The 12,947-nt window shown below is 40.6% G+C and overlaps 2 protein-coding genes across 3 annotated transcripts in view; one reads left to right on the top strand and one right to left on the bottom strand.

Moving 5' to 3' along the window:
• Positions 1–3,816: 3,816 nt before the first annotated feature.
• Positions 3,817–5,198, bottom strand: clrn3 (clarin 3; the record flags this gene model as incomplete). Its single annotated transcript, XM_083932200.1, has 3 exons — positions 3,817–4,088; positions 4,228–4,389; positions 4,967–5,198. The coding sequence occupies 3 exons, from the start codon at positions 5,196–5,198 to the stop codon at positions 3,817–3,819; spliced, it is 666 nt and encodes a 221-aa protein (XP_083788326.1).
• A 2,870-nt stretch (positions 5,199–8,068) lies between these two features.
• The window catches only part of LOC310960822 (receptor-type tyrosine-protein phosphatase epsilon-like), a 52,788-nt gene continuing 47,909 nt past the window's right edge, over positions 8,069–12,947 (top strand). For both annotated transcript variants that reach the window (XM_083932631.1, XM_083932630.1), the window contains exon 1: positions 8,069–8,139. The gene's annotated coding sequence lies outside the window, so the exon portion shown is untranslated. The remainder of the gene's footprint in view (positions 8,140–12,947) is intronic.

The following is a 12,947-nucleotide window of genomic DNA, read 5'->3' as shown; positions in this document are numbered from 1 at the left end:
GGGTTTCTGCAAAATCCCAGGTTTATCCACTCTGGTCAGCCAACAGTATGCAGAGAGGAAGAGATTACTGCCCATCTTCTCTCTGATTTTATTCAATCAATGTTTGCACAGCAAACGGCGAAAGGGATCTCTCAATAGCAATACAGCTATTTCACACCTCAGTACACACAAGGAGATCGGTAATAGATATAGCTCAATATCTCCTCAAGCAGCTGTTAAACAGGCTGATGTTAAGAATCAAGCGATCTTACATACATTTAAAATGTCCATGAGGAGGCTTTTATTTCTTATCGTGGCTATAGAGGCATGAGTAAAACACATATTACACATATGAGCCAATTGACTACAGAGTTTTAGTAGTAAGTTAGTAGGTAAGTTTTAGTACGTTGTTCTTTTGGTTTAGCTGTAGTCTGTCTGACTTAAATAAAATAAGAGGGTCTCTAATGGCTGACAGTTGTGTGTGTGTGTTGTGAAGAGCTTATCAATTTCACAGCAGGCGATGTTGAAACAAGCTTTGACGTGGCCTCCTCTGGAGAATACAACCTGCTCCAGCTTCACACTGAGTCCCAGGAACAGCTGAAGGGTTACATCAGGCTGCATCATCCTACCATCATGAATATTTTGCCAGGAGTAGTTTGGTGAAAGGTGAGAAAATACATTTTTAAATTATAATTTATTTCACTTTGATTCAATGCCTGTAGTAGATTGAAAAACAGATGTGTTGGACTAATGAATGCAACTGCATGCTGAATAAGCCAGGTGTTGTTCTTTTCTTGCTGTGTTGTAACTGTATTGGTATGTTGGTGCCTGTAGTTAGTGTTGTCTTATTGCTGTGGTCTGCTGTGAAATAAACCTTAAAAAAAGAAAGAAAAAAAGCAGAGGGGCCGAAGAAGGCATTGTGGATTTTCCTGAAATGCTTTTGATTCATTATAGAAAGCGTGCATCCTCAGAAATTTAATACATATTCACACTGATGATCACAAAGCGGATTTCTGCATCCTTCCACGGGTCCCTTGAAGTGTGAGACTTGAAGGAAGAGTGGTTCTTTTGAAGGCAGGTAGAAGGCGTTGCGGAGCTGAGAGGTGCTGGAAAGGGCATGTCCAAACAGACTTTAGGCCCTGAGTGATGGGACATGGGAAACGGTAAGAGGACACCTCAGCCCCGCTCTCATGTCAACACAGTCATGTGAATCACAGCTGTGAGAGCGTCTGAAGATCCAGGAGACAATAGACACCGACTCTCAGTAAGATCTATCAGCTTCTACAGAGTCAGCAAGCTTTGTTTTGATCACTATAAAAGTCAGCATTACTTGTTTTCCTGCTTTTAAAAAAACCCTTTGAAATGAATTAAACAGATCTGTAATACCTTTTTTTATCTCTCATCAAGGCTTTGCAAGCTGATCCCACATGGCAGTGGATACAGTGAAGATGCAATACACCACTGGAGTTTAAAGGGCTCAGCTGAAGCACTGCTTCTATCATGAGCGGTGAATGATGAAGGTAAGTAAAGTAATCCATGCGGCCCATGTCAGTGATTCAGAGGGCACTCCCCCAGGAGGTACTTCTGCTGTTACCGGGGGAAAACAGTGCGTGGAAATAAATACATTTGAAAAAATAGAAATTATTATTTGATTAAAAAATGTATCCACATTTTAAAGTCAGTTGTAACTCTCAAACACATGTGTTTTGTGATTGAGAGTGTGTAAAAACTAGTTAGCAGAGAGGTCTAAACAGTTAGCTAGTGGATAAATGGTTGAAATACAGTAGGTAACTAGCTAAAGGTGAGCAGTTGGAAAAGTTTGCCAATAGTAAGGGATACAGTGTTGTTATTCAAATCTATTGAAATAGTTAGCTTAAAAGTAATGAAACATGGTAAATATGAGCTAAAAAGTAGGCCTAATGGATAAAATCATTGAAATGGAGGACTATAATCAATGGACGACTGAAGTAAGCTTACGGTAAACAGTAAAAGTAGTTTAAGATAAAAGTATAGTTTATATAGATAGTTAAATGAATCAATAAACAGTTGAAATCATTAGGTAAATAAAGGCTACTAGATAGCCAGTTGAAATTTCAACTATGTATTCACTATGATTAGCCTTAAAGGAATAGAGTGTAGGATTTAGTGCCATCTAGTGAAATAAGCTTGCGGATTGCAACCAACTGAATACCCCTCCACTCACCCCTCTCTTTCCAAGTGTCCAGTAGAACATATGTATAGTGGCCTTCAGGTGACATAGAAATGTGAAAGTCCCTCTCTGAAGCCAGTGTTTAGTTTGTCTATCCTGGGCTACTGTAGAAACATGGCGGGCTCCATGGAAGGGGACCCGCTCCTTATGTACATATGAAGGGCTCCTTCATGAAAACATATTTGTGAATATTATATTCCATTTCTGCCACTTTGATTCGCCTAAATCCCACACAACACGCCTTTAAGGTAACAGTTAGATAACTAAAAGTAAAAGATTACCAGTTGAACAGATAGCTGAGCTGCCACTCCAGGTGGTGGTAGATGTACAATTGCAAACTTGGCCAAACCTAAACACTGACAGTTTGATTTTGGAAGCATTATTATAACATATCCATGTTCTATATTTTATAGTGTTTAAATATCATTCAATATGAAATCAACTCATGTCGACGCATGTGGGTATGCTTATGAAAATCCAAGTATATAGAGAGTCCTGTGTCAGTGCTCCCTGCTGGAGATTTGAAGATATATGACAGTTGTTTAACTCAGCATTCTAGCTTTCTTTAGTCAGACCCTTTGACAGAAAATCCAACACGTTTCAAAGACAAACAAAAGAAAATCAGCTGAATCTTTTTCTCGTGTGCTCCCATTTAAGAGATAGGTGTTGATTTGAAATTTGGTATGAGATGTCATTTACGTCATCTCAGACATAGAGGGCAGCAGAGATCAGTTGATCCCCATATGCCTCCTCCCAGTTTTCTCCACCTCTAACCTTTCATTTAAATGTAACCTTTAGATTTTTCACAATATCAGGATTTACTCATCAACTACTTATGTTTGTCCTGTGTTCCATTGAGTATTCAGTAAATCTGGAAGAAGAAGAATTACTTTATTTATCCCGCAACAGGGATATTGAATTTTTTCACTCTTATTATTAATCATGTTACACACACACAGGCCTGAAATACACACACACAGGACCTATATACATGCAATTAAGGAGAGATGTTAGAGCGAGGGGGCTGCCAGTGACCGGCGCCCCGAGCAGTTGGGGGTTCGGTGCCTTGCTCAACAGCACCTCAGCAGTGCCCAGGAGATGAACTGGCACCTCACCAGCCACCAGTCCACGCTCCATTCATGGTCCACACAGGGACTCGAACAAGCGACCCTCCGGTTCCCAGCCAAGTCACCTATGGACTGAGCTACTGCCACCCCAAACATTTAATTAAATACAGATTCAAAATTGGCAGTGTCTCCAGAATCACATTTTGTCGCATGCATGCACGCGCACACACACACACACACACACACACACACACACACACACACACAGACACACACACACACACACACACACACACACACACACACACACACACACACACACACACACAGAGAGAGAGAGAGAGAAAGAGAGAGTCACAATACCAGCGTCATTGTTAGGGCTGGTTATAAAAAGGAGAACAACCTCATCTCATTTGTTTATTTACATTCAGTTTTTTTAGGCAAACTATAGTTTCAGTCTTAGAACACACACAATGCAGTTGGGTTTTTGTATAGCGGTAAGTTACTCCAGAAAATCTCACTTTAATTTAGAAATGTCACTGAAAACTCCATCCCAGGCCACTAATACATCATTATCTCCTTGGGTGCGTCCTCTGTAGGCCTCTGCTGTTCTCTCCTGTGTGTGTAAGCTGCATGGTCGTACAGGTAGATCAAAACAAGGGCGACGAGAGACAGCACTGTGTAAAGGATAACCAGGTAGTATCCTAGCTTCATCTCTGAAGACTTGTCCATCAAATCTGCTTCCGCAGCAAAGCTCTTTACCAAATCCTCTGCCATGCTGGTGAAGATGATGTTCACCGGAAATAATATGAGGACCACAACGGACAAACATGCTGCGGGACGAAACGAGAACAGTCTCAACCACCACTTAAATGTCTTCATCAGTGCAATGCAAAAATATGCTGATATGTTTCTGGTAATTCCTCTTTATCACTCCCACATGCTTAGTGCTCCAACATTTGTGTCACTTACCGCTGAGCGAGCTACACACATAGATGCCAATAGGCCCCATGTAGGTCTCGTAAGGGTTACTGACACTGTTGTAGAGGGAGATGAGGATGCTGCAGGCGGAAAACAGCAGACACAGGGCCAACAGGCACAAAACCAAGGCATGCAGGGCCAGAGGGGTAACCCCTGTTTTTACCAATGTAGGGATCACTACACACACACACACACACACACACACACACACACACACACACACACACACACACACACACACACACACACACACACACACACACACACACACACACACACACACACACAAACAAACAGTAAAAGAACATGGTTATATGATTTAGTAGAGCTTACATACATTCTGAAACCGTGTGAGCAGCTTTGTCAGAAGAATATTTAGAGAGGTACAATGATGTAAACTGTAGCGATAATGTGCAGTATTTCTATTTGTCCACAGTAAGTATGTCTTGTTTGAGAGGGCCAGCTTTCCACAAATGAATCTTATTTACTCAATTACCCACGATTTCAGATATCTGTCTCTGAGATCTCTGTGAAGAGACAGAAGAAATAGCGCCTATACAAGAACAGTTGATGCTGTGTTCTTTTGATTATCCAGTAACAGAAACAAAGACATTATGCTGGTGGATTCTTTGAATTACATCGTACCAAGGAATATTGGAGACAGCAAAACTATCAGCGCGACTAGATTTGATGGTATGCAAGTGAGAAAATATCTGGTAATTTAAATTACCTTCAAAAGGATCCTGACCTCCAAACGAGGGGCAATAGTTTCTGTTCAATATTCCCTTAAAAAGATCCAATATGATCACAGCAGTTCCATTGGAGAAGCTACTTCCAGTTCGTCCGCACTCCATGGTGGTCTCAGCCCACTGTGCTGACATGCAGTACCCCAGCACCCCAACAGATATGGCAGTGGCCAGCGCGCTCGACGTGAAATGCAGAGTCTTCTTAGTAGAAGGCATTATCGCTGTATTCCAGTTGCACCAGTTAAATCTAAATCCCAGTGTCTCTTCTCTAAAGCTCAGATGAATCCTCAGAAGCAGCTTAGGACCCTCTGATTCTCTGGGGATTCTGTGTATGAGTTACCTTCCTGGGTGGAGTTGACTGCTGGTCGTAAAATCTCTTGATTATGGCAGTGACCTTTGGTTTGAAAGGAAAACACCGGACTGGTTGTCATGGTAGGACACCAGTTTCCTCAACATTTTGAAGGGATACACAATTTAAACTGAATACAGCAACTGCAGGAGACTTCTTTAAAAAAAACAAAAACAAAGATTTGTTATAGTTTTAGTAACATTGTAAACCTTTTTTCTAGTTCCTGTTGTCCAGCATCTGCACTCCTCCTCTGGGGCACTTTGAGGGAACCATGCACGTTCACAGTCTTAGATTCAAAGTCCGGTTCTTGAAATTGTAAGGTCGTAAAACATAATCCAGATTAATGATTAACCTGTGTCACTAAAATAAAAAAAGTTACTGGAAGAAGAATGACCATCTGATGACGTGTTGTCACTGACGCACTAAAGCCATGATAGGGGCATAGAGACAGGTTTGATTCATGGTTAAAGATGTACGTTTTTGATGTCTACGTTTTGATACAAATTACTTCCATTTCCAATTTGAGTCATTAAGTCAAGTCAAATTTATTTATATAGCACATTTCATACGACAAGCGTGAACTGAATGTGCTTCAAGAAATTAAAACAAAGATACATTGTATAACATAAAATAGCATATAGGATAAACATAATTAAACATAAACATTACAACAAAACATTTAGGACATTATACAATCATACAAGAATGTATTATTATCATCATTTAAAAAGGAGATAGTAATAATAATGATAATAAAAATTCTTAAAGCAAACAAATAGGACAGAAATAAAACACATTCTTTAAACATAATTAAAAGCTTGCGAAAAAAGATAAGTTTTTAGTTTACTTTTAAAAGAAGACACTGTTGTAGCAGACCGTAGTTCATGTGGAAGAGGATTCCAGAGTAGGACCATAGTGGCTGAAAGCGCCATGAGCTGATTTGGAGTTGATTCTGGGTAAAGTGAGGAGCTCTTTAGCTGATGATCTAAGGGATCTCACTGGTGTGTATTTAAGGAGCATGTCAACAACGTAAGAGGGAGCCAAGCCATTACAACATTTAAAAACAATAAGAAGTATTTTAAAATCAATTCTTTGTTTAACTGGGAGCCAATGAAGAGATGATAAAATAGGAGTGATGTGCTCAAACCTCTTTGTTTTTGTTAAGACTCTGGCTGCAGCATTTTGAGTACGCTGGAGTTTATGTAAAGTCTGCTTATTTAGTCCAGCAAGAGCATTGCAGTAGTCCAGTCTACTGGAAATAAGACCATGAACCAGCTTTTCAGACTCAAGTAAGGGAGAACTACGACCATTTCCCAAAATTCATACATGTTATTCCTAACATGAACAACACCTTTCCAAATCCACAGACTAGAGTGCTTAATCTCAAATGTGTGATGTCAACAAGTATAAAGTGTGGAACAGCTCAATAGACAATGAATAGGAAAAAATGTTAAAGATGACACTTAGAGCACCCAGGAGAATGTTCATGGTGGATGGGCACATAAATCAGTCTCTCCATACTTGTCATCACACGTTTGAGACTTACTTCTCTGTTTTCTGACTTTGAGAGAGTCGCTCACACATTTTGAATGGACTTTCATAGGCCATGGAAATAACATATTGGAATTCTTAATTTAGGTGGTGTTCCCCTTTAATACCATACATTAAAAAAAACCATACTGTACACTCCACTCATAGAAACTCATTTGGATCATTTTACACAAAATAAAGACATGACAGCAAAAGTGTGCATTTTTTCTCAGTGTCATTTGAGCTATAAAGCTTTGGGACTTCCTGGTTATTGGTAATGGAATAGATAAAAAGTGATCAAGATAATATTTTATGCTAACCTCTGGGTAGCCTGAAATTACAATTAACAAAAAGTTTGTAGTTTTGGTTCTAGTTATGTAAAACACGTTTGTTATACTTAATATTAGTTCGATAAGTTAGGACCTTTAAATCTCAATGTAATGTCATAATGTAAAGGATTAAAACAATATTCACAATCTGTGTGTGTGTGTGTGTGTGTGTGTGTGTGTGTGTGTTTGTGTGTGTGCGCATGAGTGCGTGCGTGCGTGTGTGTGTGTGTGGTGGTGGATCAAGGTGGTCATGGGCCACTAGGCCACTGTTTGTTTTGGCCCCCCACATTATTAATGCTTTATCCAAAAAAAAACACTAGAACAGAAGTGTCCACAAGCTTGAAAAATCCTTTCAGTCGTTTTTTAAATGTCTTTAAGGGCCCTAATGGGAAGCATTCCCCCCCCAGTGTGTAAAAAAAAATAGTCTGGCCAATCCAGGGTCCCTGCACACATGGGGCCCCTAGCCTGCAGCCTAGGCCAGCCTGTGCATTAAACTTTCTCTGTATATATATACATATATATATATATATATTTATACTGTATATATACAGTATATATATTGCATAATGATGCAATTCTTCCCACACTCAAATCATAATTATCAGTCACTTAAATGTATCAATTATTATTTTTGACCACACTACCCAATATTTTATTCCCATAGGAGTTAAATAAAACAATAATGAAAACAACTATTTCTAAATACACTTGAGGACACACTGGAGGTCTCGACAGGAAGCACATGTTGTAATACAGTGTGTGGCCAGACTGTGGCTCCCTTTCTTCGTCAAACCGGGAGAGAAGGACCCGTGCCGGGTCTGACAGCCGGTTGTGTTTTGTTGGAGTAAACACAAACTCCTCCTTCCCGGTGACAGGCAGCAACACTGAAGCATCGCCTCGCCTTTTCCAACACAATCCGCGCTCTGGACTTACTGTCGGTGCCACCAAGGTGAGTCAAAGGATTACTTTATGTCATCACGACGTCTTTTGCATCTTACTTGACGCGCGGAACACGTCACATTTCCAGTCATTTTCCAATCACACAAAACGCAGTGTTACCTGTCCGTTACGCACAGCAGCGCACGGGTGGTTTTTCCTCCATTTCAGGTACGCTTTCAGGTATATGTGGCAGTGAATGAATTCTTCAAACCGGCGATTTTGACGTGTGCTTTAATTCCGGGAGCTCTCTGTGTGACAACCTGCAGGGACTTGAGTCAACGTGGTAGAATGGAACAAGCGTTTGGAGTTTATGTCCTCACCTCGTGGTCTTTCTTTTTCCACGTTTGTATATTCTGTCTTGTCTTTTGCATTCATCACAGTGGGGATTCTCAGTCTTCTCCTCATATTTTTGGCGGCTCACTACTTGTGTATGTGGGCTGCAGTTGAGCCAGTTTGAACACGTTGGTTATATTGGTACTTCAGCTATCTATGGATGGATCTGCAAAGACTTGTTACTGCAGGACTCTTCAGTGATTTTGAGTTATGTTTTAAGATTTTACTAAACGTGGTGTTGGCTGCAGACATTTTGATTTGGTCGTGGCTTGTAATACAAAATAACCATTGGACATGATAGCTATTAATCTCCAGAGGGGAAGGTGTCTCCCTGGGGAGGTCAGGGGTCATGGTCAGCAACACCTCAACATCCTTGGAGCAGATTGTCTGTAACAGGGCGCCGTGTAAAGGGAAGGAGAGATGAACAGAGTCTGACATTTGTCTAATCAGACCGTGCAAATGAAAAGTTAAATGAACCATAGGCACCATCAAGATTGCGCTTCACAGACCATTAACAAGTGAACTTTGGGACTGTGACAGTGTGAAAATGTCTTATTTAGACATCAGTATGAAACAGAGAACACACTCCCAGACTCATAGTGAAGATATTCTGCATTCTTTTGTTTGTCTGCATGTTTTCCTGTTTTCGGCGTTGTGCTAAACTGCGCTGCTTTTAGCACCTGCATGGACGACTTCAGTGGGTAACATGTCGTGCTGTTACTATATTTTGGGCCATAACATGGCGAAATGGCTGGACAGTGAGCTAACTTCATCAATGTCTTGGAGGTGCTGCTAAATCAATTCTAATAAATCTTGTAGTCCAGGACGTGTACTGCAGACAGAGCCCGGCTGCCTCTTGGATCAACAGATGAGAAAAAGAAGGCAACCTTACTTACTCTGTCATCTTAGTTTAATACACAGGCCAAACATGTCAAACAGCAAGTGAGCAGAGGCCAACCGTATCATGCCTGGCTGTATTAAACTAGTTTTAGTGTTATATATCTGTTGATGTATCCTCATTCGCCTTGATCTCAATGTCCTCTATTGTCACACACATAAACTGCCCGTGTCTGTTTGTGATGAGTGAATTCCATCTCCATTATACAGTGTAGATCATGGGAAGAATGGCAATTACTGTGTCAAGAGCTAATGAGGATGCATTGAAATAAACAAATATACAGTGCCTACCAAGACAAATGAGATTGTGTAAGGACACAGGGAGAAATATATCATTTGAATGCTGAGTGTTGTTGGCAGATTGATTCTGCTTTTATCTCGTTACCATTCGTATTTAACTCCTGTTGAATTCCATTTTCTTTGTGAGGTCACACAATAAAAAATATCAATTGTATGTCATATGCAATGATGTATTTCACTGGGAGAAGGTAGGCTGTTTGTGTAGTGTCTATAAGTCCCTAACAGAAATGGTGCAAAAATTAAACAGGTTTGTAATTGCAATGGCTATTTTCAACCCAAACTTAATTGCTGTTTAACACACTGCCAACATCTTTTTAATTTTAAGGGGGGAGGTATAATAAGTACCTTAAAAAGGCATATAAGAACCATTGAAGTGCATGTGTGAAACAAATAAATGTGGCGATTAATGAAATCCAGTGCGAGGTGGAGAGAAATAAGTTGCACATACCTGGAGTTTCTAACAGCTTGCTGGGTATAAACCTCCAACTGCCAGGCCAGACATAAATCCCCGCTGCTCACCCACCCTCTATCTATCCACAACCTCTCTCTAAGTCTTTGAAACACTAACTCTGAGCTGCGAGACTACACGCTGTGCTACGCGCTCTCTGAGCCTGTGAACCCAGTAACTACACTCTCGAAGGTACACTTTTTTGCCTCAAATAGGCGTAGAAGGAACTAATTAGTATAAAGTCACAACAATTAGAGATGAACCTAGTCTGACCCAGAACTTGTCAGATATTTTCCGGCAGAAAAGGTTTTAGCCAGCCTCAGAGAGGGGCTCATGAATTAGGCAAGAGAATCATCATAGTCAGATCTTACTTTTGATACAAACAGCACTTGTATCCAACCTGTTGTTTTCCTACTTGCCTCATTTGAAGCTTGTTAAAGCACATTAAGGCACAGTATGTTGCAACCGTAGGCTTGTTTGTGCTTGCGGCTAGTGCTACAGAATGCAAACCCTGCAGTCATCCTTTGGATTGTGGCATCATGCTTAAATGATTTAGGAATGATAAAACATATGCATGCAGAGTGAGGAAAGTTTAACCCTCACTTAACCAGGCAATTGGATTACAAACAACCTCTTAATTAATGGTAGGGGTAGTTGGGGGCAGTAATACAGGTACCAGAGCTCCAGGCGTGGGCCCACCTTCTCCACTGGAACATTTAGGTCCCAAGCTTGGGAAAGGAAGTGATGTCTGAAATTGTGTACACCAGAGACAATATGATCAGGATACGAAAGCATGCATCAAGGCATATAACCTCCTCAAATAACACAAAGGTAAACAATACAACTTTAATATTTTAATATATAACTGAACCTTATAAAGTTAGGTAAAGTGAGTTGGTTGGTTACATTAGCAGCCCATCATTTTAGCTTATGATGTTAGTTTCATAATGACATTACAATAGTTTCCTAATGTTAGAAAAGTCATAAGCTTAGTACAAGTTATTAAAATTCTGTTTCCTAACTTGATGGTGGAAGTGGTGTCGCCTACCTTATGCATACTTATACAGTGACATGGACTTCATACAATGTATTAGATATACACTCTGTAGGCTACTTTATTTGTTAATGATAAGCTTGATAAAACACTACACTCCACAATATAATACAGTATCACGCAAACCTAATTTATTGATAAGGAAGCTCAATAAACACACATGATTTTCCACCTTAACACACGCAATAACACACCTGATTTTCCACCATGGGTCGTGGGGATGGGTCCCAGTGCTGGGAGGTTGGCCAGAGCTTGAATTAGATGTGTCATTGTATTTAAACAAACCATGAACCATGATTGGAAACAATGTCAGAATAGCAATAGTGACAACAAAACCAGGGAAAGCAGAAACAGAACATGGGAGCGGTGTACTTTTTCCTAGAGGATAGGATCCGGAAAGCCCCGCAGCCTCAGAGAGGTGGGATCTCAGTGACACTGAGAAGGCGTGTCTCTGTCAGAGGAGGCGTATAAACACATGGCCCCTGCAAGGACAGTCTATTATGGCTGTGCAAACAGCTACCTGCAGCCCACACACACACACCCCCTCACCATCTGTGGACTAGCACTACTGTTGCTGCTGCTGGGGACAGCAAGTGAGAGACCGCTTTGGCTCATGCGTGATATAAATATAAGGTCCAGCTGTGCAGATTTGTGTTTGTTTACTATCCACTGTTTTTTAAGACTCAGCTGGGTCACTGCAGCACTGAAACAGCTGGGCAGAGATCAAGGTTTCTTGCTTTTCAGATGCGTCAGAAGTCACCGATCATCTGCTCAAAGGAGGGATTGTAAGATGAGATAACAGGAAGGACAAGCACATGAGACACAGAGGAGAGAATGATACCAATGTGTCATTCCAAAAGGGCTACACCGACAAAAGTCAAATAGAGCTGCAACAATGTGTCCAATAATGGATAAGTGGATGGAAAGAACTGCAGTCAGAAACTATGTTGCTGATTGATTGAAGTATTTTTCAAGCTAAAGGGCCAAACATTTGATGACCCCAGATCAAATTTGAGAATTTGCGGCTTGTACTGGTCTTACATTGTGATGACTTTTGGCCTACTGCTCAGATAAAACAAGACTTTTAATTGCAATATTTACATTGGAATTGGAAGTAGAGTATATACTGTTGTACTCCTTGTGATAAATATAAATGAAATTCTTGTGGCAAGGTTATGGCCTTAGGGTAGCTCCATAGATTGTGAGCAGTTCAACTGAAGAGAGATCTGTCTCCACCTGTTTCACTAGAGGCCTGAAGAGGTGAAGTTTCTACAATCAGTATTTTGCAAGACAAATGCAGAACCAGAAAGAAGTCAGAACAATCAAACATCATTTTGTGCAACGGAAGTATGTGCCTGTAATCTTCATCAATGTGACCCCCTCAGTTTTGTCTTGGGACCCCTCAATGGGTTCCTAAACCCCAGGTTTGGAACCACTAGGTCAAGTCCTTCTGGTTTGAATAAGAGAATATGGCTCAGGGAAGTACTGCATGATGTCACTCCGCAACAGCTGCCCAGTAGTAATATGGGTGTATTCCGCCCTCCAGGCAACACATAGTTTCTCTATTGTATTTCTGTCAGTCGCTACATGAGCGCATTACAAAGTACACCACAAAGCTCTTAAAAGACACGTTTTAGGATATTGAGCCGGTGACCTTGCAGTTGTTTTATGAGACTCCAAAGGGGCAGAAACACATTGTTGAAAACCTTTTTTAAGATGTGTATGTTTTTGTCTGCGTTTTTTGCTTGTAAAAATAATAGCAGCAGCAGCAGACTGTTGTTTGTGA

Source organism: Echiichthys vipera (genome assembly GCF_963691815.1).
Source record: "Echiichthys vipera genome assembly, chromosome: 18".
Lineage (NCBI taxonomy): Eukaryota > Metazoa > Chordata > Actinopteri > Perciformes > Trachinidae > Echiichthys > Echiichthys vipera.
This window is presented reverse-complemented; position numbering and strand designations above follow the sequence as displayed.